The 15,251-nt window shown below is 45.9% G+C and overlaps 1 protein-coding gene across 5 annotated transcripts in view; it reads left to right on the forward strand.

Annotated features, from left to right (window-relative positions):
- Positions 1–14,902, forward strand: part of NRG1 (neuregulin 1) — a 359,963-nt gene extending 345,061 nt beyond the window's left edge. For all 5 annotated transcript variants that reach the window (XM_064140101.1, XM_064140102.1, XM_064140104.1 and 2 more), the window contains 4 exons: positions 1,354–1,480; positions 4,088–4,218; positions 4,760–4,963; positions 8,775–14,902. In XM_064140101.1, coding sequence (XP_063996171.1) covers positions 1,354–1,480; positions 4,088–4,218; positions 4,760–4,963; positions 8,775–9,426 — 1,114 coding nt within the window. In that variant the 3' untranslated portion in view covers positions 9,427–14,902. The remainder of the gene's footprint in view (positions 1–1,353; positions 1,481–4,087; positions 4,219–4,759; positions 4,964–8,774) is intronic.
- Positions 14,903–15,251: the final 349 nt, after the last annotated feature.

The following is a 15,251-nucleotide window of genomic DNA, read 5'->3' on the forward strand; positions in this document are numbered from 1 at the left end:
TACAGGGTGCCAAGTAATGTTTTCTTCTCCTTCAAGGTTCCCTGCCCATCGAGCTTCAAAATGTTGATTATTTTCTCTTCCCCTCCTCCTTTTAGGAAGCGTGGAATAGTCCTCTTGTGTTCAAAACAGGACTGAAAATGGTTATTTCTTATACTGTCCTAGCCTGCCAAAACTGTCTGCACTTCTGTGTAGGGGCTAGGGAATTGTGTGTACTTTAACTCTTGCTGCAGCCAAGGTCGTATGCACTCTGCAGTGCGTTGGAGCCGGAATCCTCCCTTCATTTCCCCAGAATCTGTGGCAGGATGGTGGAAGTTGTCCAGTGTAATCAGATGAAGCTGGGGAGCATTGCTAAACCAAGTCTGAAATTGAACAGCTCCTTCTCCAGGCATTTGTTTCAGCGTTCTGTTCAGTGCGTTACGCGCAGCCTTCCCCGAGCTGGCTTCTGCCGCGCCGCAAGTTTTGTTACTGGCAGTTTCCAACGATCTTCTGGATCGTTGACCAGTCTCTGGAGGAGGGCTGGAAGGATTAGCAACTTAGGAAGTAGCAGCTGAGGACAAGACATAGTAGAAGTAGCTAACATGCTGTTTAGCACATGTAGTTGATGAATGGTTCTACTCAGTGATTAGGAGCCCTGGCATCCATCTGGTAATCACCAGGTTTGAGTTCACTGGGTGTTGCTCTAAGAAAACCTTCCAGAGCTGCCAGGGTGGCTGCAGAGCCAGAGACACATCACAAATGCTTCACTTGCTTTGGCTTCCCGAGGCTCACCCTGCATGTGTCATGTCTTTAGCACCTCCACGTGCTCAGAGCACACCACCGGGGTAGGGGATGAGCGCCATAAAAACCACGGCACTGCCATCTCACAGAGCCCATGGCACACACCGTGCTTTCCAGCAGCTGTCAGCAGTCCTCAGCTGTCCGTGCTGAGCGGATAAGGGAGCTTCATGGGCTGTCAGGAACATGGCTGCGGCTGCAGTGAGGGTGTCAAGGTGGCCAGGTTAAAGCCCCTACTTCCTCCTTTCCAAGTACAGAAAAGAGCTCCTTCTGAGAATGGAACATGGCTTCCCTCTTCCTCATCCTTTTTCTTATCCCTCTGTGGCCTGCTGACACCTGGAGAGGTTCCCACACATCCTTTCTCCCCTCCCCACCACCGCTGCTCCTCCATAGGTCCTCGCCGCTCCAGCTGCAATTAGGCTCGCGGTCTTCAGAGGTGACTCTGAGGTCTTGCAGCAGTGGGGGGAAAGTGCTGGCAAAAAAAATAAATAAAAAGGTGTTATCATCATCAACGTGCTGAAAGATGAAGCTGCTTTCCCCTTCTCTATTAAAATGGTGTTTTCTGTGTTCTGTGCACAGGAAGCAGAGGAAGAAGTTGCACGACCGCCTTCGGCAGAGCCTGCGCTCGGAGAGGAACAACGTGATGAACTTGGCCAATGGGCCCCACCACCCCAACCCTCCACCTGATAACGTCCAGCTGGTGAATGTAGGTTTTGCTGCCCAACTTTCTTCAGCCTAGGCTGGCAGAGCCGCAGCCAAATTCACCCCCACAGCTCTTAAACTGAGTCCTCTTTGTCATGCTCTGCTCAGAAACAGAATCACAGAAACATCCAGGTTGGCAAAGCCCCTCAGGATCACCAAGTCCCACCTAGAACCCTACTCTACAGGATTCACCTTAAACCATACCCCTAAGCACCACATCTAAACAACCTTAAAACACATCCAGGGTGGGTGACTCCACCACCTCCCTAGGCAGCTCGTTCCACCCCCCAACTGCTCTCTCTCCATGAAAGACTTTTTCCTAATATCTAATCTGAACCTCTCCAGTCTCAACTTGAGGCCATTCTCCCTTCTTCTGTCTCCAGTTACCTGTGAGAAGAGCCCAGCAGCAACCTCTCCACAATGTCCCTTCAGGTAGCTGTAGACAGCAATGAAGTCTGCCCTCAGCCTCCTTTTCCCCATACTAACCATCCCCAGCACCCTCAGTCTCTCCTCATCAGATTTATTCTCCAGGCCCTTCTCCAGCTTTGTTGCCCTCCTCTGGACCCACTCCATCACCTCCAACTCTCTCTTGTATTGAGGTGCCCAAAACTGAGCACAATACTCAAGGTGTGGCCTCACCAAAGCCAAGTGTGGCCTGCTGGCCACAACATTTTTAATCCCAGCCAGGATGCCATTGGCCTTCTTGGCCACCTGGGCACACTGCTGGCTCATATTCAGCTGCCTGTCATTACAACCCCCATATCCCTTTCTGCCAGGCATCTCTACAGCCACACTGCCCCAAGCCAACAGTTAGGGGCTTAGTAAAAAAAAAATGCAGTGAAGTCAGAGCACATTTCATCAGACAGAGTTTGCTGCAGCCCTGCAGCAGCTCCTGTGGACCTGGGACACCTGTACCAAGGAAAAACACAGCAGAAAACCCCAAGAAACTGATGGCACTACAGCAGAGATAAGTGCTGTGGGGATCAGTTTCTTCAAGCACACCACTCGTGCTCTTCCTTCTGTCCTTGGCCTGGCAGTCCCTTCACCTCAGGAATGTGACTACATGAACACAGGGACAGAGGTCTGACTGAAGACCTCACGTGTCCAGTAACAGTGGCTGAGGAAGAGGCCCTGGGCAGATACTCCACCAGGATCTCTCTCAGCAGAGAGTCACTCTTCAGCCAACCTTTTGGCCAAATCCCCAGGGCTCACAATGCCTGTAGCCACTTCCTCCTCTCCTCCCTTTCTCAGGGAAGTCTGGTGCCCAGAGATTCTGTTAGTCTCCCTGCCACCTTGAGCCATCGCCACTCTCCTGCTCCTCCATCACTGTCCATACTCATGACAGCTTGTTGCAGCAGTGAGCCCTAACTCTGCTAAGTCAATGACATGGCTCCCAGCAAACTTGGTTAAGGACAAGGCACCATCTCAGAAGAGCTCTTCTTCCACTGTTTCCCCTCAAAATACATAAATCTGTGGTCAGATTATCAAGAGTAGGGAAACCAGACTTGCCCACAGACGACAATGAAGAGTCCTATCAGCAACAGCACTGTACCAGGACTCGCAGATGAAAGCTGTGTGAGTGTTTGGACACTTTGCACCTCCAGCCCCATACCAGGAAGCTTTGGCTTATTCTGCAGATTATCCCCCAATAAATAGGTCTGCCCTGGTGCTGCAACAGTGGGCACTGAAAATAGAATCATAGAATCACAGAACGGTTTAGGTTGGAATTGACCTCAAAGCTCATCCAGTTCCAACCACCCCACCATAGGCAGGGACACCTCCCACTAGAACAGGTCACTCAAGGGGGCCTCGTCCAACCTGGCCTTGAACACCTCCAGGAAGGCTGTGGATCACAGAACCACAGAATATGATCGAAGGTCAAAGATTGCATTTTGTGATTCTGTGATCCACATCTCTTCTGGGCAACCTGTGCCAGTGTCTCAACACCCTCACTGTGAAGAACTTCTTCCTAACATCCAGTTTCAATCTCCCCTCTGCCAGGTTAAACCCATTCCTCCACATCCTGTCCTTACAAAACCTTGTCAATAGTCCCTCCTCAGTCCCTTCCTGTAGCTCCCTTCAGATCCTGGAAGGCCACTCCAAGGTCTCCTCAAAGCCTTCTCTTCTCCAGGCTGCAGAGCCCCAACTCTCTCAGCCTGTCCTCACAACAGCCAACAGCTGCCCAGAATCTTATTCTGCAGTGGAAGATTTCTACTGCCAATTAGTGCTGTCTCTCCCTCAGAGAAAAACATCTCTCACTTTAGTAAAGTGGGGGACTGCCCTTCTAGGTATCTATCCATCAGGACTTTCAATTCCTTTGTTAATAGGTGTATTATGTGTAGCCAGATCAGGGCACAGATCTTTGCTAGTTTCCTCACTTATTTCCTTCTAATCAGAGTTCACATGGGATTTGCTTGCAGAGGGGTGCGTGGATGTGCTCAAATGCATCAGTGTCCTTTCTGCCTGTGTGTGAGTGACGAGGTTTGTGCTTCGCCACGTGTGGGAAAGCTGTGACTCGCAGCAGGGAGGCAGGAGGGTTTGGAAATGAGGTCTGCCAAGTGTGCTGTGAACTGCAGTTTGCAAACCTGAGGTTTTGTCTGGTCTCTTTCAGCAGTACGTTTCAAAAAACATAATCTCCAGTGAACATGTCATTGAGCGAGAAACAGAGACCTCATTTTCTACAAGCCACTACACCTCAACAACACATCACTCTGTGACTGTCACCCAGACGCCCAGCCACAGGTACTGGAGGGGGAAGGAAAGCAGCACCTGCAGGATCTGATCTGTTGCTGTTGCCAAACTAAAAAGATGTGTTAAAAAAAAAAATGAACGAACAAGCAAACAAACCAAAAACCGAACTCAGGGAGAGCTGTGCTGGCTCCATACTGCTTTCACTTTAAGACTAAGAGCATTTGATGTCACGTCACTGACATAATTATCTTTCCAGGAGTTTGCAAAGAGCTTTGTTGACTGAATTGCATCCCAGTACTTATTACAGTGAGCTTTAGCAGATGCAGATTGCTAAATCAGTGGCAGTCCTTGTGACTGGGAAGCCCTCCTTCCCTCTCCTTTTAATCCACACATGCAAAATCATCTTAATGCATGTGGATCCATGCTACTCACAAACCTCAGTTATCAACCCCAGGGGTTAAGCTGCACATCCCGAGCAGCAACAGAGCCCTTCCTTTCCCCTGGGTAAATTTCTGCCCGCCTGCGTTTGCCACCGAAGCAACCCTCTCACTCTCCTCTCCCTTCTCCTCCTTTCCTGACTCTTGCTTTCCAGCTGGAGTAACGGCCACTCTGAAAGCATCCTCTCTGAAAGCCACTCAGTCCTGGTCAGCTCCTCCATGGAGAACAGCAGGCACACCAGCCCAGCGGGGCCCCGGGGCCGCCTCAATGGCATCGGTGGGCCAAGGGAAGGCAGCAACTTCCTGCGGCATGCGAGAGAGACCCCTGACTCCTACCGAGACTCTCCTCATAGCGAAAGGTAGGACGCATCACCTTGTGGATTCCAGCCTGATGTTCCCAGACAGTTCCAAAGCTTGGTAGCGCAACAGGAAACCCAACAGCGCAGCTGTCTATGTAGGGTGTGCATCTCCTCTCTGGTGAGGGTTGGAGGGTTCAATAGTGCTTCAAAGTCTAGTCAAAACATGCTTCTCCTGGGTTTATTCCTAGCTGACAGCAGTTCACCACTAGAGTGGTCTGTCAGAAATTCCCATGGTAAAGTACAAATGGATCTCTCTGCCTGGTTAATCAGTTTCTTAGGAAAAGCAAGTGAGAGGATTGAAGGATGTTGTGAGACACAAAGGTTGTGGAGAAAGCAGTGTATTGATCCACAGGAGGAGGCCACTAAGAAATTCTGCCACCACCTGCTTCAAAAATGCCACCTTGATACTTTATTAAATAAAAGCAAGTTTTGGGCTTCCCAGTTTAAGAGGGACAGAGATCTGCCTTAAGGGAGGGCTACAAGGGTGATTAGGGGATTGGAATACAGATGAGGAGAGGCTGAGAAACCTGGGGCTGTTTAGTCTGGAGAATAGAAGACTGAGAGGGGATCTGATAAATATCTACAAATATCTGAGGGCTGAGGGTCAGAAGAGAGGCGAGACAGGCTCTGCTCACTTGTTCCCTGGGGTAGGACAAGGAGCAATGGATGGAAGCTGCAACGTAGGAGGTTCCAGCTCAATACAAGGGGGAACTTCTTGACTGGAAGGGTCACAGAGCACTGGAACAGGCTTCCCAGAGAGGTTGTGGAGTCTCCTTCTCTGGAGCCTTTCCAGGCCTGTCTGGATGTGTTGCTGTGCAACCCGAGCTAGATTGTATGGTCCTGCTGTGGCAGGAGGGTTGGACTCGATGATGTATTTGGGTCCCTTCCAACCCCTGACATCCTATGATCCTATGTGATCAAGTGAACACAAAGTGCAAGACAGAAGAACCTGAGTTGTTATTAAGTCATGAATAATTAGAGAAAGATCTGGCCAGGACTTTTCCAACAAAGTAATTTTTTTTCCATGAAAAAGATGGTTTGTCATTACCTGGCATCTGCCCTGAAGTGCATCAGCTACAGTAATTTTTTTTTTACTGAAAAACAATTCTCAGATTTAGGCTAGAATTTTATTTCAAAGGCATGGGATGGCCTCTAGAGTAACCAGAGGAAGACTGATAAAAAGCAAGACGTTTAAACAGAGCTATATGCTTGGCAATCAGAGGCAGAAGGAAACGTAAGCAAATGGTTACTGGACTAATTCTCTGAGCACTGTGAAATCAACAAAGGATTTGTTCTTGTGGCATGTCCACAACACCAAAAAATGCAATGTGTCAAGAAGGTGTAAGTCCAACGTGGCGCCAGCTGGGGAGGTAACACAGCTTCAGTTTTTCAGGCAATTTAAAAATGTGAAAGGGATGAAAAGTTCACTCTTGGAAGGAAAAATAATTACTTTGTTCATCCAATGCACAGAACTATTAACTGCTCTCCACTTACACTGGATTCCCACTCCACTTACAATTCCCACGCATTAATCCAGGTTTGTGTTTCCTTCTCCCATGTCTCAGATGATGCAAATCAACGTAGCTCTAGTGAAGCCCATTTACTCTACTACACATCCGCTCAGGATCTGTCTTGGTTTCTCAGTTTATCTAATAGCTTGCCTTAATTGAGTGTAACACACGCAGCTGAGTCATAGATTGGCTAAGAGAGCTGGATTTGGATTCCTTTTGGTGATTGCAGACTTGGATGAATAAATCATTGTCAGAGTACTAAATAACTTAATTCAATCACAGCCGTGCAACTTGTGTCAATGGGCCTGTGTAAGAGTTGGAGCTTAGAAAGATTGTAATCTTGGACACAGGTGGAATTCAGGTGGGTGCACTTCAGATGAGAACAGAAGCGAAGCCAAGCGGTGCGAAATGTCCTGCTGGGCACTGTGCCTTTTATCAAGAGGTTTCAAGCAGATCCTCCTTTGGCATGAAGCCACATGACCTCACAGCATTCCAGGGAGCTCAAACCAGCTGAGAGCCTGGCACTTTTTGTCCTCTTCTTTGAGATAAACTCTGTACTGGCACTTGAGCTTTGTTTTCAGAAATCACCTTTGACCACTACCCCTTCCCACAGAAACTTATGAAGGAATAGGGACAAATTTTGCAGAGCAACCATGAACACTAGGCCAGACCATCTTCTTGTGGTGGTTTGGGAGTTTCCCACCCCACAAAGAATACACCAGGCTAACTCAGCTGGATGGAAGTTAAGGAATGAAGCTGTATTTACAGCCTGGCACAATTTACAAGCACATATACACAATATATACAGATATTTACAGCTGTATACAATTGCATACAAGTTAAAAGTAATGCAGAAATACAAACCCACTCCCAAACAGCAGAGCCACCCAGGAGGGCTTCCAAACCAACTCCCCTCCTTCTTCCCATCCCTTCTCCTTTATCTCAGAATCTCTTACATGCAAAGAGTGAGATGTGGGAAGCCAGATAAGGACGTAAAAGAAGATTGATTAATTTGAGTTGTGCTGGCCCTGGCAGAGGACAAACTGACTGACTTTTGTTTATGTTTCTTGGTTTTTACCTCCCTCAGCAGAACCTTCGAGTGTTACAGACATCACTACTACTTTCTTTTCACAGCCAGTCACATAACTTCTCTCATTAAAATATTCCAGTTAGCCTCAAACCAGCACAATCCTCTGTCAGCCTTTGCTCCCACCAAAGGACAAACAATGCCTGATGTTTCTTTGATGAGTGATGTACCAGCCAAGTCAGCTAGCACCCAGCGAGTGTAACAAGCTCAGAGTTACAGCAAATTCTCCTCTGACTCATGGCAGTGATAAAAATGTTGCAGAGCACTGGAACAGGCTCCCTGGAGAGGTTGTGGAGTCTTCTTCTCTGGAGACTTTCAAGGCTGTCTGGATGTGTTCCTGTGTGATCTGTGTTAGACAGTATTGTCCTGCTCTGGCAGGGGGGTTGGACTCGATGATCTCTTTGGGTCCCTTCCAACCCCTAACATCCTGTGATCATACGATCCTATGAACCTGGCTCTAGATTTCATCCAAACTTTACTTTATTCTTTAGCCTCAGACAATCTGGTTGCCAGAAGAGGATGATGTCCCAAGAGGACTGTCCCTCAGTTTTCTTCTTCTCCTTACCCCTGTCTGTTTGCGTGCACCTCGTATTTTGCTCAGGCCTTGCCAGCAGTGCAGCAGCCATTTTCTTTTTGAGGAAATGCTTGCAAATGCATTTTGTTTCTGGCAGCTCCCCCAGTCTCTGAATCCTGTTCCTGGGTTCATTCCAGAAGGCTACTCTGGCAAATAATTTACAGGATTTTCATGGCTCTTCTGAGGTGAAGAGACCTGAGGGCTTCACCTGAGACATTGAGGCTCTCAAAATATGTTTGCCCAGATTTCCAGAAGTCACCAGTTTTTTAAGATTTATACAATCCCTGGAAGGAAAGGGGGCCCAAGAAAGCTGGTCGGTGTTCAAGGATCACCTCCTCCAGGCCCGGGAGCAAGGCATCCCAAAACAAGGCCAGGTTGGATGAGGGCTTGAGCAACCTGTTGTAGTGGGAGGTGTCCCTGCCTATGGCAGGAGGTTGGAAGTGGGTGACCTTTGAAGTGCCTTCCAACCTAAACCATTCTCTGATTCTATAACAGGGAAGTCTGCCCTGCAGCCCTGCGTGAGCATGATGAGGATCTGTAGGGATCCCTGCCTCTTCCCTCCCAGCCCACGCAAGCAGCTGCCTTCACCTCGCCACGGCTTCCTGCGCTTTGCAACCTTTCCCCCTCTCTTTCCTTCAGGTATGTCTCTGCTATGACCACACCAGCTCGCATGTCACCTGTGGATTTCCACACTCCGACTTCTCCCAAATCCCGCCCTTCCAAAATATCGCCGCCGGCTTCCAGCTTGGCTGTCTCCGTCCCGTCAGTGGCAGTGAGCCCCTTCATCGAAGAGGAGCGACCGCTGCTGCTGGCCACCCCGCCGATGCTCCACGAGAAGTACAACCACCACCTCCAGCAGTTCAACTCCTTCCACCACAATGCCGCTCACGAGAGCAGCAGCCTGCCTCCCAGCCCTCTGCGGATAGTGGAGGACGAGGAGTACGAGACCACGCAGGAGTATGAACCAGCACAGGAGCCCCCAAAGAAACTCACCAACAGCCGGAGGGTCAAAAGAACGAAGCCCAACGGCCACATTTCCAGCAGGGTGGAGGTGGACTGCGACACGAGCTCCGAGAGCAGCAGCTCTGAGACCGAAACCGAAGATGAGAGAATAGGTGAGGAGACACCGTTCCTAAGCATACCGAATCCCACGGCGACCAGCCTGGAGCCAGCCGCTGCCTACCGGCTGGCCGAGAGCAGGACTAGCCCGGCGAATCGCTTCTCCGCGCCGGAAGAATTGCAAGCAAGGTTGTCCAGTGTGATAGCTAACCAAGACCCTATTGCTGTATAAAACACAAAAAAAACCCCCAACAACAACAAACCATTAAAAAAAAAAAACTCCCACCCCAACAACAAAACAAAACAACAACAAAACGACAACAAAACAGAATGACAACAAAATTAAACAACAACAAAATGAAACAACAGCAAAACAAAATGAAACAACAAAACAACAAAACGAAACAACAAAACAACCACAAAATTAAACAACCACAAAATGAAACAACAACAAAAGGAAACAACCACAAAAGGAAACAACCACAAAACGAAACAACCGCAAAACGAAACAACCGCAAAACGAAACAACCGCAAAATGAAACAACCACAAAACAAAACAACCACAAAACAAAACAACCACAAAACAGAACAACCACAAAACAGAACAACCACAAAACAAAACACATAGATTTCACATGTATAACATTATTTTATATAACAAAGTATTCCACCTTTAAATTAAACCATTTATTTTATTCTAGCAATTGCGACAATAGTTAAAAACAAGAGAGGGGAAGAAAAGCGAAACAAAAGCAAAACAATGACAAAAACAACTCCACACACACACACACATACACAAAAACCCAAAAAAACCCCAAATGAACAAACGAAACAAAACAAAAACCCCACAGCTTTTATAAATTAAAGATACCTGTGTACAAATGTGTTATGTGCCATATGTAGCAAATTTTTTACAGTATTTCAAATATGGGGAAAGATATCAATGGTGCCTTTATGTTACGTTACGTTGAGAGCAAGTTGTGTACAGTTACAATGATGCCTGACCCCATAGTATTTTGCAAAACCTTCTAGCCCTTGGTTGTCCTGGGTTGGTTTTTTTCTTCTTTTGGAGGGGGTGTGTGGAGTGTTTGTTTGTTCGTTTAGGAAGGGGTTTAGTTTGTTTGTTTGGGGTTGTTTTGGTTTGGGGGAGAGGATTTTTGTTTCTTTCTTTGTGCATTGCATTATAATGACTGGATGTATGATTTGCAAGAATTGCAGAAGTTCCTCTGGTCACTTGTTGTAGAATCCCCAGATCAAAATGCCCTGTTATGGCACTCCCATCCCCACCAGAAAAACACACACAAAGAAAAAAAAGGGGGAAAACAACCACAACATCAACAGAAAAAGGCAGGAAAATAACACATGCACACACACACACACACACACACAAAATCCTAACCACACAACAGCAAAACAAACAACAAAATATATTCTTCTACAAGAAGTTTTATTTGCTTTCGGTATGTGAAATGAGTTTTGTCTGCTCTCTGCCAGCCAACAGGTTTGCTTCTTTGAGCACTGGGATAATAGTAGATCCAAGAGCATGCTACTATTAATTACAGCAGGATAACAAACAAACAAATGAAACAACAACAGCAGCAACAACAACACAAAAAAAAAAAAAAAGCCAATCTGCATTAAAATAATGTTATAGAGAGAAAGTAGCCTTGTGATTTTTAAAACCAAATATGCTATTAATCAGAGGTCAGCTTGTAATCACTAGGAGCTGCCATTTCATTATTTTCCAGATATTAATTGTTCTAGTTATCTGTTAGAAAATGGATTTAGGTTAGCTGAGGCTTTGAACCCAATATCGAAATGGAGAAAAAAAAAGAAAAAAAAAAAAAAAGGGAAAAAAAAAGGAGAAAAAAAAGATTAAAAAAAAAAAAAAGGAAAAAATTAAAAATAGCCCAAAAAAATTAAAAATAAATATATATTAAAGTTAATGGGGCAAATATAATAGCAGATATCTGTAACCAAGCAAGGAAGAGATCTGGCTGGAAAACAAATGCCACTAATAAAAGTGCAATCAGTTTTCACCTCTTATTTTTTAATGTTGATTTCTAATAGATTATTTATCCTTTTGTTTCCTCTCAGTTTTCTCCCCTTTCTTCTCCTCAGAAAGAGCCCTCATGGGCTTCTAGCAGTACCTTGTTAGAGTTGCTGTTGGAGTAAGGGTTAGTTTTAGACACAGAAATGACTTTCAGGGAAGAGGTGATAGGATACTGGCGAGTAGGAAGGACGTAGTAGAAGTATGGAGTTTGTTTCTACTTGCCTTTGTTGGTTGCATTGTAAGAGGTGAGAAAGGCAAGTCTGGTGCAAAGCCCATTTATGAAGGCAATCATACCATGTGGGTTACATTCATGATGTGCATGGCTATTTGATACCAGTGTTTATATAGCCAACAATGGCCTTAAATTAAGCCTTTGACTAGTAATGGACAGGGATGCTGTCAGTGCTGGAGCAATTGCATCCGTTCAGACAGAAGCAAATGGCCTCTTTTGCACTAAATTCCCATCAGTTTAGTCAGGGTCACTGCGTCTCCTTTTGATTTTTGTTGTGTGTTCAGTTGGCACAGCGTAGACTCAGGATTGATGTGGAAAACAAATGTTTCTCCAAGCTCCAGGGATTCTGAAAATGAGAGCATATGTTTTACAGGTATTACTGGACTCTCAATAAGAGCCATGTCAAGAGTGAAAAAAGGATTTCAGCCAAACTACACTCATCCTTTGGGCCACATCCTGGTCCCAGTTAAATGAAGAGAAATAAGTCAGGGGAATTGTGTGATATGTAAACCCGTGGAACGAAAGCCCTGACTCAGTAAATTGTTCAAGCATATGCTTGTGCTAATCCCAGCAAAAGCTACCCGCAGCGTGTGTGAGGCTCCCACTGACACACCCAGCGCATGCATGAAGTTGAGCACGCACTTAAGAGTCTTCTTGAACGAGGCATCCTCTGGATTTGACACCCAAAAGCAAAGCCTAGTGAACGAAGCTGTTTGTCAAGCAAGGGTGATGAAAAGCAGTGAGTTGCTCGCTGTATATAAATCAGCCACCTCGCAGCAGTAGGAAGATGGGTGAAGCCTACCTGACCACTAGGTTCAGCAGAGAAAGAACAAGAAGACCTTAGCACAGGAAGGAGATGGTGATGAAGTTGCCTACCAGGATCTTGGTAGGAGAAGCAAAAGGAGAGGAAACTAGCACAGGGATATTTTTAGCTCCACGGTGGCTGAAATGGCACTGGTTATTTCAGAGGTCTATGGGAGGTGGCAGAGTTTGTCACAATACATTCTGTCTGGACTTCAGTCCACCTTGCCATTTTTTTTTTCCCCCAGCTAGCATGTACCTGAACACACTTTGCCTTTGCAGACCAAAACAAAAAAAAAAAGCTATCTACAAATCTTAGGTAATATACACTCATTTTCCATCCCTTTAGTCATGCCTATTTATCTGCAATGCCGTGCAGCAGAACACTCACCTCCCGAGGAACTCTGCAGCTCAGCAGTACAGAAGGACAGGTGGGCTTGCCTCATGCAGGCCACTCATTTTTGCACTGCAGAGTTTCCAGAGGCACTTGGGAAAAAAAAAAATCTATCAGTGAAGTCTCAATACTGTAAATATCTTAAATAGTAGATAAGACAGAAAAAGGATGGCAAAGGAGCAAGAGGCTTGCCCCAGAATCACCCATCTTAGTGGCAGTGTAGAGATTGTGACACAAATCTCCTCCAGTATGGGCCTCCCAGAAGGCTAATTTTCATTGAAGTGTCTGTGATAACCCAGACAGATTATCAGGAAGCAAAGGGAACTTGCCTTGAAGGGGAGTAAATTATTTAGCTAGCAACACTGTTCTTATAGAAGGCCAGTATAAACCTAAGGAGCAATTGCAACCTGGGGAGCTGTACATGTGAGGTTTACTTGGTGTAGGTCTAAGGGGGAAATACCACACCTCTGCTGTTGCCATGCCTCAAAAGCCAGACTGGTGTGCAGTCCCTGCTTCTCCTCCCCTCAGTGCATATAGTAGTGTGTTACAGGATCAGCATGAAATTAGGGCTGGAGTCTTCACATGGACCTAAGAACAAGAAAATACAATTGGGGATATGGCTGCCTAAGCCCTTAGGTCTTCGGGGAGAACCCAGCCTTACAGCACAATTCATGCAGCAGCAAGTTAGGGGAATTGCCCTGGCTTGGCACTCACAGAAGTGGGAGCTGGACACAGACCTTCAGCTCCAGACTTGCTCTTGGGTGCACTGTGAGGGTGGTCTGTGTTAGTAAAGTCTGCATCCCAAAGTTAGGCAATCTACGTGGCCACAGGTTCTGCTGGCAGGCTCCTGCTGGCCAAGGAACTGAGAACTGCAGCAACACAGAGCAGAGCCAGCAAGTGCCTACAGGAAAGGCCAGCTCCCCTACTGGGGATATTTGCTTTGTTATCTAGATGCCCGAGCTAGGCAGTACCAACATCCTTGAGCCATTGCTGTCATGGCAAAGACAAATGTACTTTGAAGAGGAGGGAAGTATTCCAGTGATGGCAGAGTTGTCCTGGTGTCTTTCCACGACATATTACTTGAGCCAAGAGCTTTCCTCGTGCATGTGTTCATATGCAGGAATTATTCCAGAATAAAAGGCTTCCTTCAGGGGGGGCATACCTGGAATATGCTGTGCACAACCTGGCACAGTCTGCCTGTTGTGAAAACCATCACAATTCTGCAGAGGTTGGTGTGTAACAGAGGTAAACCTACTCCCTCCTCTTGGCCCAGTCACTCTGTCCTCACTTGAGCCACCTCAGTAACCCCAGGTTTAAGAGATCAATCACTGCCTTTAATCAGGGAAATAGGAAAGCTCCTTCTCTTTCCAGATCTCCAAAACAACAAACAACAACGCTGCATCTCCCTGCTCCCCTCAGACACATTGCAAGCAGTTTCCTGAGCACTCAGGATAGCAATCTTGTGTGTATGTCCCCCTCCCCACCTCAGAGGACATGCTTCTCAGCCTGTTGAACACTTCTTGGCCCTGCAGTGTGTCTACTTAACCATCAACTGGGACTTACTTCTGGTAAGAAACTTAAAAAAAAAAAAAAAAAAAAAAAAAAAAAAAAACACAAAAACACACCAAAAGAAAACACTACAAAAAAAAAATTTAAAAAAGCACCTATGAAATGCTGCAGAGAATGGCAGACAAAGAACATGGCCAATTATCATAATTTGTAATTCTCTATTCTATTGTAAATACATCTTGTACATACTTGGATGTTTTTCATCATTTACTGTCTTTATGGGTTATGTGTTATATGAGACTCTCTTAGTTTATTGTATAACACTGTAAATAACATAACATCCTTTATTATTTATGCATAGCATCTAACATGTGGAGAAAGTTATCCTCGTATTATTTTAAGATATATGTCAAAATATGTTGCTTTTTTTTTCCTTTTTTTTTCTTTTTTTTTTTTTGTTTGCTTTGGAGAGAAAAAAAAATTGTAATATATCCTCTTTTTCCCCTCTTTTCCTTTAAAAGAAAAAAAAATGAATGCTAATTTATTGTTCAGGAGAGAAAGGGGATGTAACTGAAAGGCAAACTGTTCAAAGAACATGCTATGGAAGCCAGAAGCTACTGATAAACTAAAGAATTTATTATCCCAAATACAGCAATAAGTAATTGTTGATTTATTAAGGTTTTGTTATTAATTTTCAGTAAAAGAGGTGCTGCATTAAATTGTTTATGTTTTGTACTGGCCCAGCTGCTCAGCAAGCTGTGTCAGGTCACTGGCCACCATCTCCCTGCATCCAAACACTGTCCTGAAGGCCATGTTAGAGTCATAGAATCAGCCAGGTTGGAAGAAACCTCCAAGATCATCCAGTCCAACCTAGCACCCAGCCCTAGCCAGTCAACCAGACCATGGCACTAAGTGCCTCATCCAGGCTTTGCTTGAACACCTTCAGGAATGGTGACTCCACCACCTCCCTGGGCAGCCCATTCCAATGCCAATCACTCTCTCTGGGAAGAACTTCCTCCTAACATCCAGCCTAGACCTCCCCCGACACAACTTGAGACTGTGTCCCCT

The sequence above is a fragment of the Pogoniulus pusillus genome, chromosome Z, assembly GCF_015220805.1.
Source record: "Pogoniulus pusillus isolate bPogPus1 chromosome Z, bPogPus1.pri, whole genome shotgun sequence".
In the NCBI taxonomy this organism is placed as follows: Eukaryota; Metazoa; Chordata; class Aves; order Piciformes; family Lybiidae; genus Pogoniulus; species Pogoniulus pusillus.